Source organism: Chanodichthys erythropterus, chromosome 16 (genome assembly GCF_024489055.1).
Source record: "Chanodichthys erythropterus isolate Z2021 chromosome 16, ASM2448905v1, whole genome shotgun sequence".
Classification (NCBI taxonomy): Eukaryota; Metazoa; Chordata; class Actinopteri; order Cypriniformes; family Xenocyprididae; genus Chanodichthys; species Chanodichthys erythropterus.
The window spans coordinates 6,280,058-6,295,162 of NC_090236.1; the positions used below are offsets into that span (position 1 = coordinate 6,280,058).

At 41.3% G+C, this 15,105-nt stretch overlaps 1 protein-coding gene across 2 annotated transcripts; it reads left to right on the plus strand.

Moving 5' to 3' along the window:
* The first annotated feature begins 1,963 nt into the window (after positions 1–1,963).
* Positions 1,964–5,473, plus strand: LOC137003634 (apoptosis-associated speck-like protein containing a CARD). Of its 2 annotated transcripts, none has more exons than XM_067363847.1 (4): positions 1,964–2,468; positions 4,243–4,491; positions 4,591–4,675; positions 4,812–5,473. In XM_067363847.1, exons 1-3 carry the CDS (start codon positions 2,456–2,458, stop codon positions 4,665–4,667), a joined length of 339 nt encoding a protein of 112 aa, XP_067219948.1. In that variant the 5' UTR covers positions 1,964–2,455; the 3' UTR covers positions 4,668–4,675; positions 4,812–5,473. The 2 variants fall into 2 exon arrangements, with proteins under 2 accessions (XP_067219948.1, XP_067219947.1); XM_067363846.1 differs by having other exon boundaries at positions 1,965–2,468; positions 4,865–5,473.
* Positions 5,474–15,105: the final 9,632 nt, after the last annotated feature.

A 15,105-nucleotide genomic window follows, 5' to 3' on the forward strand; every position in this document is an offset into this window, starting at 1 on the left:
GAATCTCAACACCGACTGTTACATAACAGTCGGGATCATTAATATGTATGACCCCAATATTTGCATATGCCAGCCCATGTTCAAGGCATTAGACAAGGGAAGGCAGTATTAACGTCTGGATCTGTGCACAGCTGAATCATCAGACTAGGTAAGCAAGCAAGGACAATAGCGAAAAATGGCAGATGGAGCAATAATAACTGACATGATCCATGATATCATGATATTTTTTGTGATATTTGTAAACTGTCTTTCTAGATGTTTTGTTAGCATGTTGCTAATGTACTGTTAAATGTGGTTAAAGTTACCATCGTTTCTCACTGAGACAAGAGCCGTCGTTATTTTCATTTTTAAACACTTGCAGTCTGTATAATGCATAAACACAACTTCATTCTTTATAAATCTCTCCAACAGTGTGTAATGTTAGCTTTAGCCACAGAGCACTATCAAACTCATTCAGAATCAAATGTAAACATCCAAATAAATACTATACTCACATGATTCGATGCATGCACGCAGCATGCATGACGAACATCTTGTAAAGATACATTTAAGGGGTTATATTAGCTGTGTGAACTTTGTTTTTTACAGTCGCAAGCTCTGGGGGCAGTGAGCACGAGATTTAAAGGGACCACGCACTCTGAATCGGTGCATAGTTAATGATGCCCCAAAATAGGCAGTTAAAAAAATTAATTAAAAAAAATCTATGGGGTATTTTGAGCTGAAACTTCACAGACACATTCAGGGGACACCTTAGACTTATATTACATCTTGTGAAAAAACATTCTAGGGCACCTTTAACAGAGACATACCTCTCTTCAGAATGTTTCACGCAGACTGAAGAGCGCGGCACCAGAGGAACATACCATTGACCGAGAAGAGGGGTATACCACATGAGCAACACAAAAGAACACATAACACTTCTCTAAACAAACACATGCAGCACAAGAAAGTAGCGTGACCACAATGTTCGATAAACACTAAAATTAAATGCTGTGTAAAAGAATCTCAATTTCCATCTGCATAAATTTTATATATACTCCCAACCCCTCCCCCATAATGCAACGATGGGTGATCCCTTACCAAGTGTTTCTGCACCTGGTTTTCTTAACCAAAGTAACAAAGTTTGATGAATTATAACACTTTTACACTATTACAACTGTAACCCTGTAAACACAAAATGCAATGCCTAATTTAAAATCAATACGGATAATTCCTTCACATTCATAAAGTCACTGTGCCCTAGCACACTAACAATACACTGCTTAAAATTATAATTGCTCAGAATGTGTAGTTTTAATGAGAAAATACATAAAATGTAATTTTTCAAAAATGTGTAACTTCAATAATTCAATGTTGTATTTAAAGATAAGATCAGAAAATATCTGATCATGAATAATGTTGTATATTACTTTTACAAATAAAATGTTATTACTATTTTTTACAAACAAATCTAAACTAACATTTTAAATCATATAATTTTTCTCTCGGATTTGAGTAATCTCACTGTGTATTCTACGCAGTAATGCACTTTTTGCGTTATGGTTACACAATGACGCCATCACGAAATGACATAACAACGTCATTTAGCAAGTTTTAGCAACAAATCGACCTGCCTTTAGCAACTTCCCCTGACAATTAGTTGGCAACTTGGCAACACTGCCTACATCAGCGATGAGTGAGGGCAGAGGGGCACTTAAGGGGCTGGATTCCCGCATCTATGCATTAAACTGTATATAATACGCTTTAATCGTGTACGCTCAAGGTCCAAAATGAACACTCGCCAATGAACGCCAAATGAGATGGGCTTTTTTTTTTTTTTTTTTTTTTACAAAAAGTTACTGACTCTCGGTCTATCAAGAGCGTAGGCTCCTATCAGGCTAAAGAAAGCTAAATAATTTCTTAGCTGTAGGACCAAAATATAGCCTATTATAATGAAAATGTAATTTAAGTGCTGGTGAGAAATATTTAGGGTATTATAGGTTTTCGTAGCTAAATGTACACTTGATGCTTACAAGTGAACGAAACTCCGCCTACATGTCTGGAAATGATTAGGCTAGTTTAAAAAACATTGTATGATTCTAATCTAGACCAAACGCAAATCATCCAATCTCTTATTTTATTGCTAGGCTGTAGGCTGTAGGCCTATACAGTGTAGCCTAAGTTGGCTACTAATATGTACAAATAGCGTGATCCTGTAGGTTGTAGGGTTGATGGTCTTATGGTATAGGCCTACGCCCATACCATAAGTTGAAAAGTACTTTCGTTTTTCACGTCCGGGACTCCTGCACCTTTTTTTTTAAACGTGAAACTAGTTCAGTTGAAATAGAATTTTGCAAACGCATGTTCGATACAGCAGATTTAAAAGTAAAAAAAATCCAAAAGTTATAGCCTAAGTAAAGTAGGGAGGCTGATCGACATATTTTAATTCGCGGATCAAGGTTTGTTGTTCAACAGGATGAGCAGCTTTGGTAAGTGAAAGACACGGTGCGATCTGATAATTAGCCTATATACCAAACTCATTTAGTTTTAAACAAATTTAAATCCATATTTTGTACAATTAAACAACTAACCTGTTTATTTTTTATAATAATGAGTTACGAAAACTTTGAAATAGGCTATAGGTTTCTCTGTATTGCCTGCTACAACCGTAGCCTAAGCAAACTGCTATACAGGGAGTGCAGAATTATTTGGCAAGTTGATTTTCTGATCATATTTTTTTTCCAAGCACATTTTACCAATTCCAATCCACATCAATCTTAATAACTACTATTAATATTGTTTTTAATCATTTATAAGTGATATATAATTGTTCATGAAGGCTGGAAATGAAAAATGCCCTATATTCAGGTGTGCAGAATTATTAGGCAGGTTTTCTTTTACAGATAAAATGAGCCAAAAAAGAGATTTAACTCAGACATAAAAGTCAAAAATTATTAAATACTCATGAGAAGGACGCAATACTAATGTAATACTAGAAATTGCAAAGTTAAAGCATGACCATTGGACAGTGAAATGCTCATTGGGTCAGCTGGGTCATACAAAAACAGCTGGAGAAGAAAAGACACGTTAACTGCAAAATAATTAAGAATTAAGGTGAAGAATTAAGTGTGAAACCATCAGGAACCCTTTAGTCTCCAGCGCCACCATTTCCCAGTACTGAAACCTACCTGGAGTCTTCAGAAGTGTGAGGTGTCAGGATCTCAGAGACTTAGGTTAGGTGAAGAATCCTAAAAAATGACCCGCTCTTAATAAGAATCACAAGCTGAAGTGTTATAAAGTACATGAAGACTGGGTTTTTATAGGCCTTATAGACAGACAGCTTGAGAGTGACTCCTGAAGGACCAGCACCACATCCTCTTGTACCACTGTTTGAAGAATTTATCTTCCAGAATCTGGCAGTAAGTTTTGGAAGATCATTTAGTCCATCTCTGCAAGATGGACATTTCAGGATAAGAGATGGACAAAAAGTGAACTCCCACACCTTACTGCCAGATTCTGGAAGATAAATTCTTCAAACAGTGGTACAAGAGGATGTGGTGCTGGTCCTTCAGGAGTCACTCTCAAGCTGTCTGTCTATAAGGCCTATAAAAACCCAGTCTTCATGTACTTTATAACACTTCAGCTTGTGATTCTTATTAAGACCAGGTCGCTTTTTAGGATTCTTCACCTAACCTAAGTCTCTGAGATCCTGACACCTCACACTTCTGAAGACTCCAGGTAGGTTTCAGTACTGGGAAATGGTGGCGCTGGAGACTAAAGGGTTCCTGATGGTTTCACACTTAATTCTTCACCTTAATTCTTAATTATTTTGCAGTTAACGTGTCTTTTCTTCTCCAGCTGTTTTTGTATGACCCAGCTGACCCAATGAGCATTTCACTGTCCAATGGTCATGCTTTAACTTTGCAATTTCTAGTATTACATTAGTATTGCGTCCTTCTCATGAGTATTTAATAATTTTTGACTTTTCAGTCTGAGTTACATCTCTTTTTTGGCTCATTTTATCTGTAAAAGAAAACCTGCCTAATAATTCTGCACACCTGAATATAGGGCATTCTTCATTTCCAGCCTTCATGAACAATTATATATCACTTATAAATGATTAAAAACAATATTAATAGTAGTTATTAAGATTGATGTGGATTGAAATTGGCAAAATGTGCTTGGAAAAAAAATATGATCAGAAAATCAACTTGCCTAATAATTCTGCACTCCCTGTAGGTTAATTCATTCTTTTATGTCCAGAGGCTCAGTTTGTGGATAAGAACGAGGCAGCGCTTATTCAAAGGGTTACTTCAGTGATGCCAATAGCAGATGAGCTGAAAAATAAGGGCATGATACATGCTGAAAAATATGCGGAGATCAAAGCAGAAGTAACCAACCAGGGCAAAATGAGAAAGCTGTTTGAAGCACTAGAATCCGGAGGAAACAGAGTGAAATATGACTTTTATTATGCGCTGAAACATCATGAAAAATTCCTCTTCAAAGAACTGGGTAAGAGAATCTACAGTGGGTTTTAATTTGAGATTATAAACTCAAACCTGTATAGGTAGTCTAATATGACCTGTCCTCTCCTGTGGTTGATGGTAACAGGTGGTCGTGTGACCGCAGAAAACACATGTGAGGTGGACAGTAAGCAGAACCAGCAGGAGAGCATGGAGCTATTGTGATCTGAACAGTGAGTGTCAATTACATGTTATACTGTATTAATATAGGCCTGTCAAACACTTATGCTCTGAAATCAAACAATAAAAACTTATAGGAATATTTTTGCTGGAGATCAAAGCAAATTTATTATTATTATTATTTTACAGATTGCTGATATTCTGTCCTTGATGCTCATTAAACACTGTGCAAAACTTTACAGACCTAACGTGGAAAAGAGAGAGAAGATGCAGCCACATGAACATGCTAAAATGCAGTTAAAGGAACAGTTCACCCCAAAAAACTTTAAATTGTCATCATTTAGCTACTGTCCACCTTGTCAATAAAAACTCTTTTTCTTTCATGAAACACAAAAGTTTATCATATATTTTTAATTTACCACAATTTGTAGGCTGTGATTTATACATTTGAAATGTAGGCTAAAGTAAACTTTGAATTTTTTTACACGGAAGAAAGTGGCATTCAAGCTTTAATTTAATGTCTTTATATTAATAAAAATGATTTTAAAAAAGAAATAAGGAATGACTTTACAAAGTGCTTGCAAAGTCAATACATTTTAGATTAAACTTTGAAAATCATCCATTGCCATACATCAGTGATGATGTCACAACACTCACCTTCATGTCATTTAGAGCTGCCTTTATGCCTTTGATTGCCTTTATACTGTTCATTTCCTTTCACAACACATTAAATAATTATTGTGCATCTGTTTTTACATTCCAGTGGGAAGGATTCTCTTCTATAAATTGATAACTTTGTGAATTTGTTTAAACTTTTCTTTTTATTTCTTAATTGGCATTAAACATTATACCTGACAAATAAATTTGATTATTCTGGACTCTAATTTTTTCTCTAGAAGGTTACTGTTACGGTATGCTGGTTGAGAGACGAGGCTGATACGGATTTCCACAATAATATTACACTTTAATGAACACAGGCGAGGAGAAACCAACATACACATGTAAATCAACTTTCTAACATTCAAGACGGACGAGGAGTGAAGGGAGTGAGTGCAATATAAAGGGAGTGCTAACAATAGAGTCCAGGTGCAGGTGATGAGTGATGATGAGGAACTGACGAGGGAAGTGAGTGCAGGTGTGGAGAACAGGAGGATTCTGGGAAATGGAGTCCAGGGAAACAAGGGATCTGTAACAGTACCTCCCCCTCCCGGTAGGCGCGTCCTCGCGCCGTAGATGTAACAGCCGGGAGGGGGGCGGGCGCCCTGGAGACCTCAAACCGGAGCAGGGGGAGGAGTAGACTGGAGTGGAGGTCTCCAGGGCAGGTCCAAAAACCATGGCGGGTCAGGAGCCGTGGGCAGCCATGGTGGATCAGGAGCCGAAGGCGGCCATGACGGTTCAGGGGCCGAAGGTGACCATGGCGGGTCAGGAGCCGTGGGCAGCCATGGAGGGTCAGGAGCCGTGGGCAGCCATGGCGGGTCAGGTGCAGCGGGCAGCCATGGCGGGTCAGGTGCAGCGGGCAGACATGCAGTGGGCAGACATGGCGGGTCAGGTGCAGCGGGCAGACATGGCGGGTCAGGTGCAGCGGGCCGCCATGGCGGGTCAGGAGCTGACGTCCTCACGCCGTCAAGCCCAGTTGGCGCAGAAGGACCGGCGGGAGATGGCGGAATCCATGGCTCCGCCGACCGAAGCGCAGCCGGGGCTCCCGAAGGCCGCAGTTGAACACAGACGACAGACAACAAAGTGAACACTAGGGGGAGTGAGGAAGCCAACTGGAAGCGAGGGACGGAGGGACGGAGCGGAGACGGAGGAGTGCAGTCCAGAGGGGAAGGCAGGCTGACGAGGGACCAAGGTGTGAACGGGGGCAGGATGGAGACTTGTGAGGCTGGAGGACTGATGGGCAACGGTGGAGCAGAGGGAGGTTGGAGCCAGGGTGGGAGGTAATCGCCCAGAGGTCCGAGGTGGAGATCTGGGCGAGGGGGCTTGAGGTGAAGGTTCAGTGAAGACAGACATGGGAGGCGGGAGAGGGAGGCAGGGAGGGAAAACAGTCTTTGCAAAGTTCATAATTGGAGCAGCTGGCTCGGCGGCGGAGACTGGCGCTGCTTGCTCGGCGGCGGAGACTGGCGCTGCTTGCTCGGCGGCGGAGACTGGCGCTGCTTGCTCGGCGGCGGAGACTGGCGCTGCTTGCTCGGCGGCGGAGACTGGCGCTGCTTGCTCGGCGGCGGAGACTGGCGCTGCTTGCTCGGCGGCGGAGACTGGCGCTGCTTGCTCGGCGGCGGAGACTGGCGCTGCTTGCTCGGCGGCGGAGACTGGCGCTGCTTGCTCGGCGGCGGAGACTGGCGCTGCTTGCTCGGCGGCGGAGACTGGAGAACTTGGCTCGGCGGCGGAGACTGGAGAACTTGGCTCGGAGGAGACTGGGGTTGAGGGCCATTTCATCCCCTCAAATACAATTAAAATCCCCACAGGCACTGGAGCTGGCTCTGTGGGGACTGGAGCTGGCTCTGGAGATACTGGAGCGGGCTCTGGAGATACTGGAGCGGGCTCTGGAGATACTGGAGCGGGCTCTGGAGATACTGGAGCGGGCTCTGGAGATACTGGAGCGGGCTCTGGAGATACTGGAGCGGGCTCTGGAGATACTGGAGCGGGCTCTGGAGATACTGGAGCGGGCTCTGGAGATACTGGAGCGGGCTCTGGAGATACTGGAGCGGGCTCTGGAGACACTGGAACGGGCTCTGGAGATACTGGAGCGGGCTCTGGAGACATTGGGGCCGCTTTCTTCCTCCTCCTCCGCTTACTGGGCCCAGTAGCGGAATATGGGTCCAGCCTGGGGCAGGCAGGGAGTTCGCTGGAAAGGTGTGCGGAGGAAGCCGGAGGTTGACTGACTGGCCCGGCCAACCGTGTTTCTGGATGGACTGGACGACAACACTCATCCTGAACCTCATCTACAAAGAATTTGGAGCCATTTAACCACAAAATTAAATTGATAGTTTCACTTAAGGAGAAACAAAAAACAGGTTCATCAAAACGGATAGTGTCATCATCCAATCCATCCAAAAACAGGGAGATCAAAACTGCTTCAGGCCAGTCAGACAAATAAGCGAGCTCAACAAACTCCTCCACATACCTCTCCAGCGAACGTCCTACCTGCAGGAGCCCGATAAGGCGATCGCTGGCTGTCAGGGTGAGAGGCGTTGGAGGAGCTGGATCCAGGGAGCTGGGGAAAGTCTCCATTTCTTTTCTTTTTTTCTTGTGAAAATCCAACGTATTGGTCCGTCTTTCTGTTACGGTATGCTGGTTGAGAGACGAGGCTGATACGGATTTCCACAATAATATTACACTTTAATGAACACAGGCGAGGAGAAACCAACATACACATGTAAATCAACTTTCTAACATTCAAGACGGACGAGGAGTGAAGGGAGTGAGTGCAATATAAAGGGAGTGCTAACAATAGAGTCCAGGTGCAGGTGATGAGTGATGATGAGGAACTGACGAGGGAAGTGAGTGCAGGTGTGGAGAACAGGAGGATTCTGGGAAATGGAGTCCAGGGAAACAAGGGATCTGTAACAGTTACAAGGTGTCTGATGTTACAGCAGATCGATGCCCAAGCTAAGAACATACTAAGGATTTGAATGAAGCAGCAGCTCTTCATCTTGTATACCTTTACATTTCCTCATGTCTTTCTCCTCATTTGCGTGATTGTGCACAGTTTTACTTATGAGCAAGGTTAACCTCAAGCTATGTCTGTATCTGTGTGTGAATGGTTATAATCCTTTGCAGATGTAACGGAGGCCAGCTAGTAGTTGCTGTGCGAGTAAACCTCACTCCTCTGATCTCAAGAGATGCTCTAGTGCAGGGATGGACAACTCCGGTCCTGGAGGGCCAGTATCCAGCAGAGTTTAGCTCCAACCCTAATCAAACACACCTGAACCAGCTAATCAAGGTCTTTAGGATTAGTAGAAAGTTATAGGCAAGTGAGTTTTTATCAGGGATGGAGATAAACTCTGCAGGACACTGGCCCTCCAGGACCGGAGTTGTCCATCCCTGCTCTAGTGACTAACAAGGAGGCTAAAGGCTGCAACCACTAGCGTCAGAGCGTCTGAATCCCACACCAGAGACCAGGGTTCGAGGCCCGCGCAGAGCGGGGCAAGTAGGACCTGGGTAGAGGGGTTACATTGGTGCCGTTACCCGGATGGGAGTGAGGTTTAGGGAGGTGAGTGTAACGGAGGCCAGCTAGTAGTTGCTGTGCGAGTAAACCTCACTCCTCTGATCTCAAGAGATGCTCTAGTGACTGACGCTAGAGGTTGCAGCCTTTAGCCTCCTTGTTAGAGTGTCCGACTCCCACACCGGAGACCAGGGTTCGAGGCCCGCGCAGAGCGGGGCGAGTAGGACCTGGGTAGAGGGGTTACACAGAAGTGAACAAAATAAAAAATACAGATGGGCTTATGGCGTCCCGGAGGAATGGGAACGCGGGAGCACCGCGATGCCAACGCAGAGGGCACTTCCAGGATCAAATTAAGGGGCAGGGGCTCAACCACTATTTCTACATTCAAAATTATTTGTTCTTCAGATATTCCTCTTTAAAAGAAAAAAAAAAAATCAACTGTATGCAAAATGACCCACATTTGTGTTTTGGCCACTTAAAATGTAGTCTGTAGCCACTGTAGCCACAACCTGAGGACAAAACTAAAACAAATCAAGTGACAAACATATTCATCAAATAGAATAGCGAATGGTATCTATTAATAGAGTGGACTGTGAGCGGAAGTAGATTCCTTGGAGCTGTTTACAACGGGTAAGTCAGCCAGCCAGGGACGTGCACAGGGGGGTTGCTCAGGTTGCCCATATGCCCTTCTCGACTCACGTTGCCCTTCCGAGGTGGAAAAAAAATAAATAAAAAAATCGTACAATGGATGCAGAATTTCACGTAGGCCTAGATAAAAAAAAAAAAAAAAAAAAATCGCAAAGCCTCATTCACTTCCATATACGGGCACCCGTCCGAAAGTGAAAGTCAGTAGGGGAAGGGCAAACTCTGTTTATGTGGCTGCAGCGCTGCACGCGACCGGCACCTGAGCTGAGCATAAGCGGCACTAGAAGGAGATTGTTGCGGTTGTCGGGTGAGACGACTTAACGTTGTCGGAAAGGTGAGTAGGGTTATAATCTTTAACGAAAACGAACGAAAAAAAACGAAAACTAGGTGGGAAAAAACATCGTCGTTAACTGAAATAAAAATAAAAACGAGGCATTACCAGAAAAAAAAAACGATAACAAACCAAAACTGTAATGTGTGTTTGGCAAAACTAACTAAAATAAAGGTAGCAAAGGTAGCTCTATTGAGATAAACTAAATTTGTATGTAAATTGACAAATGTTGTTTTTTTGTTAAGAAATTTGACAACACAAACAAAAACTATTGGCTAATGGAAGTGCTTGTCAATAATGCTTTAGGACTGCTAAAGAAAACAATTTCGGTATTTTTCGTTGATAGAGGGAAACATTTTTGGAGACATCAACATGGCTGATAGACACCAGTCTCAGATGCTGCATGTTCTTCCAATATAGGCTTCCAGAACAATTATGTGTCACTAAACACAGGATACTTCACTCTGATCATCAGTTTTGTGGCTTGTTTTAGAAGAGGACTGTTTGCAAAAGAGTATTTTCATTAAAGAGGTTTAAATAGAAGAGCCTGTGGGAAGCTGTCCTGTACATGTCCTTGGTATTTTTGTGATCTCAGTCATATTTTATAGGTTATCCATTGTATGTTTGGAATTCTATATCTATACAGTAACACACTGTTTTACATTTTATCATTAATTTTAACATTAACTTTTACTATAATTTTTATTAAACATGTAAAATCAATAACAACAAAGAACTGCATATTTTCATGTCAGCAAAGGTTGTAGTGTAATAAATTTTATTCATTTGTCACCAGAGGCCAAAGGGTCACTTCAGTGATGCCAATAGCAGATGAGTTAAAAAGTAAGGACATGTTACATGGAGAAAAATATGATGAGATCAGAGCAGAAGTAACCAACCAGGACAAAATGAGAAAGCTGTTTGAATCAATGAAATCTGACACGGTCAAAATTGCCTTTTATGAATTGCTGGAAAAGCATGAACTACCCCTCTTCAAAGAACTGGGTAAGGGAACAGTTGTCATTTATGAAAGAGATTTATAAGTTTAATGATTCAGTAAAATGTGTAATCTTTGACCTGTACTGTGGTTCATTTTAACAGGTGGTGTCTGCAAGAAACGCAAGCTTGCTGATCCTGAATCCCCAGTACCACGTAAAAGTGAGTTTACCTTGTTATTGGTAGACATTTTCTTCCTCCATTTTTATTTGTGAATAACTTATTAAACTGTGCCAGTTATTTATTTGTCATTTAAAAACATTTTTTGCTAGCAAATCAGGCAAACATGGTAACATCATTTATTTACATATGATAATGATAATTTGCGATGCCATGCTGTATTGATAGTGGGGCAATGTTTTTCGGCCACAACTGTGAAAATTATGTAAAAATACTAAGCTAATGCATATGCATACATTAAAATATTTGAAAGCAATCAGTACAAAATGTGTCTGTAGGCCTAAAATCTTATGTAGCACATTAAAACTGTCCTGGGCTAGTGTTTTAGACAGATAAATGCATCTCATGGAAATAAAAAATCCCATGTTGGATTTATGGTACATGATAAACATTCCATATAAACATCTGATTATTTATGTGTCAGGCAAACATTTTTAGACTCCATTTATGATTATGTCAAAAGCTATATTTGTGAACATTTCATTTTCATACTTGACAGTTATCACATTAAACAAGTCCAACAGCATCAGAATTATGTTCACAATACATTAATATGTGTAACATGAATGCTTACTTTTATAAACTGTACATAACAGTATTTATTTATGTGCAAGGATGGCATCATCAAGAAATGTTCATGTGTCTTCTTTGCCACAGGACTTAATACTGGGAGTAATGAACAAGACAACCTTAATTTGAACAATGCTAGTACCTCAGCACAAACACCAGCACCAGCATACACCACTGTGTACAACATAGTTAATGGTAAGTTGGGATTTTGCATTTTCTGCTAATTTATTTTGTTTTAGTCTCGTGTAGCCAGACCATCAGACTGATGGTAGAAGGTCTGGATTCCATGGCAGCTTTCTTGCATGGACCGCCAAAGAGGCTGTCTGGCATGTAAAGCAACCATCACAGTTCGTTTTGTTCAGTGTCATGTTTAGGGGCATTAAAATGTAAAGTTGATGTCCCTACAATAACAGATGGGCATGTAAAACTCTTAGACATACTTTTGACAAACCAGTGGTTAGTTGTTCATTATACTGTAAGTGCTCAAGGGCTTAATTATTCCATGAGGGGGTTTGGTGTCATGGGAGCTTTGTTTCCAGGCGGACCGTTAAAGAATGCAACACACAGGTCTACCTGAAATCCTGTAGAATTCAACCAACCAATGAAACTCCTGAAGTGTTTTCAATTTTGTGTGCCATATGCACATTTAGCCGATGGTCTGTGGGTCTGGGTCTGAGGCTGAGATTAATTTTGTTTAGTACTTTAACCAGAAAAGTTGGTAACTAAAGTAACCTTTAGTACCAGAAAAGTTGGGATATTTTGTAAAATGCAATAAAATCAAGAATCTGTGATTTGTTAGTTCTATTTAACCTTTATTTAAAAAAGTTCAAAGAAAATATTTTCAGTGTTTCACTTACCAACTTAATTGTATTTTGTAAATATAAACAAATTTTGAATTTGATGGCTGCAACAAAAGTTTACCACTTTGTTATATCACCTTGCCTTTTAATTACAATTTTTATTCATTTGGGAACTGACAATACTAATTGTTGCAGTTTTGCAAGTGGAATTTTTGCCTAATCTCACCTGAACAGTACATGGTCATCATTGTCTTGATTCTCTTTTTCATGATGGGCCATACATTTTCAATAAGAGACAGATCTGCAGCTGCAGGTAGGCTAGTTAAGCACATCCATTCTACGGTGTTAGACTAGTGTCTTAAAAACCAATCTGCACATGCAAAATGAGGCCTGGCATTGTCTTGCTTCCCAGGAAAGATGTCTCTGTACAATCCCAGTATACACCTCCACCTCAATGGCACCTTCACACATAAGCTGTTTGTACTGATGCACCTTCATACCATGACCAACATTTGCTTTTTCACCTGTCTCTGATTAAAGTCTGGATGGTCCCTTTCGTCTTTGGTACTGAAAATTTTTCCCAAAAAACAAGCTGAAACGTGGACTTATCTGACCACAGCACACATTCAGACTGTTTCTTGTGTTGTTGTTGTTATTGTTGTTTTTTTCTACAGAGATGAGTTTGGGCCCAGAGAGCTCAGCAGCTTCTCTGCATTGAATTGATGTATAGCTTTCTTCTTGCGTAACTGAGATTCAAGATGCATTTCTTGATACAGTGTCAAACTGAAAAGTGATAACACTTTTCCAAAGTACTCCCAAGCCCATGTGACTATATAGCATGATGGTTTCTCTTGCTGTGCCGTCTGAGGGCTTGAAGGTCACAGACATTCAACAGAGGTTCCCTGCCTTTCCTTACACAGACTGAGATTTCTCTTGATTCTCTCAATCAATTCACAATATTATGTATGCTAGATAGTGAACAACCTAAAATTGTTGCAGTCTTGCATTGAGAAATGTAACTTTTGAATTGTTTGACAATTCTCTCATGAAATTTGGCACAAAGTGGTGAGCCATGGACCATCTTTGTTGCAAAGAATGAGATGCTACTTTTATATCCTTTTATATATTACAAAATGTTCCAACTTTTCTGGAAATTGGGTTGTACACCATACAATTGTGATGTAATTTATGTGCAGACACACCTTAAATATCATCTTTGTGCTTTATGATGCTAGAAAGACCATCTTCTTATAACATGGAAAATATCCAATACTCCATTGTACCCAAAACAGAATGTAAGCCTGTCAAGCCCCCTGCACCCAAAGTGAAGAAGCCTCAGGCACCCAAGAAAGAGGAAAAGCCCACTGTACCCAAAGTTAAGAAGCCTCTGGCACCCAAGAAAGAGGAAAAGCCCACTGTACCCAAAGTTAAGAAGCCTCTGGCACCCAAGAAAGAGGAAAAGCCCACTGTACCCAAAGTTAAGAAGCCTCTGGCACCCAAGAAAGAGCAAAAGCCCACTGTACCCAAAGTGAAGAAGCCTCAGGCACCCAAGAAAGAGGAAAAGCCCACTGTACCCAAACTTAAGAAGCCTCAGGCACCCAAGAAAGAGGAAAAGCCCACTGTACCCAAAGTGAAGAAGCCTCAGGCACCCAAGAAAGAGGAAAAGCCCACTGTATCCAAAGTGAAGAAGCACCCAAGAAAGAGGAAAAGCCCACTGTACCCAAAGTGAAGAAGCCCCGTGCACCCAAGAAAAATAAGCCCCCTGTACCTAAAATAAAGAAGAAGCCCCCGGCACCCAAGAAAGTGAAGAAGCCAGCTGGCCGAAAATGAGGGTATACAAAAAATGCAGAGTTTAAAAAAAATTTTTATTCATTAAAACATTTTATAAAAACTTCAGCATATCTTTTAAAAGCTCAGATACTACATAATTACGAATGCAAAGAATTCTGTTCATTATGTTGCTATGCTTGAAATGATCATGCTGATCTTACTGAACTTTAACTCTTGTTATTTTTACTGAATGTCTTCTGTCCATGTTACTCAAAGTAAACATCTTTAAATGAAAAAGTGTGTTTTCAATGTTTCACAATTTTGTTGAGTCAGAGTAAGTGACATGTCTGAACAAAGTGAATAAATACAATGCAGAAAGGTCCCTTTATGCACACCATATATCTGATATGAGACAGACAATAATATTCTTTAGAGTCTGCATGAAATGTGCGACTTTTATATTGATATAAAGCTACTCGCCAATAGCAGACTACAATAGGACAATATGTCTGTTGTTAGCTTCTGAGCTATTCTGAGATGTGTATTTAATAGCACTCCATTATAATCGCAGTGTTGATTAAGAACTAATATGATCACATATGTTGCGTTCCAATTCAGAATCTGCATCCCTCGAAAGGCGCATTCAAAGGCCGAATGCATCACCACGGCATGCCAAAGGCTGTGCCAATTTGAAGGCTTCTTCAAATGTGGCCTCCAAATGAGTCCTTTGTTTTTCTGTGAAATGAAGGATACAACAGATGGATCCTTCGCGGCCTTGCCTTCCCATTGTTGGCCTGATGCAAAGTATCAACAGACCCCCTGAGTGCAAGATTCCTCTCTGCCAAAGACTGAATGATACTAATCAAACGGATGAGAACATCTCTCCAACGATTTTTTTCTGCCTCCAAAAGGGCCATTTCTGTTGCATCAATAGTCTTCTGCTTAGAAAGATGGAGGGCAAAGTCTTTCCACTTCACCATATTATTGCAATGATCTGGACTATTCTCATGCTGTTTCAGCAAAGCACCT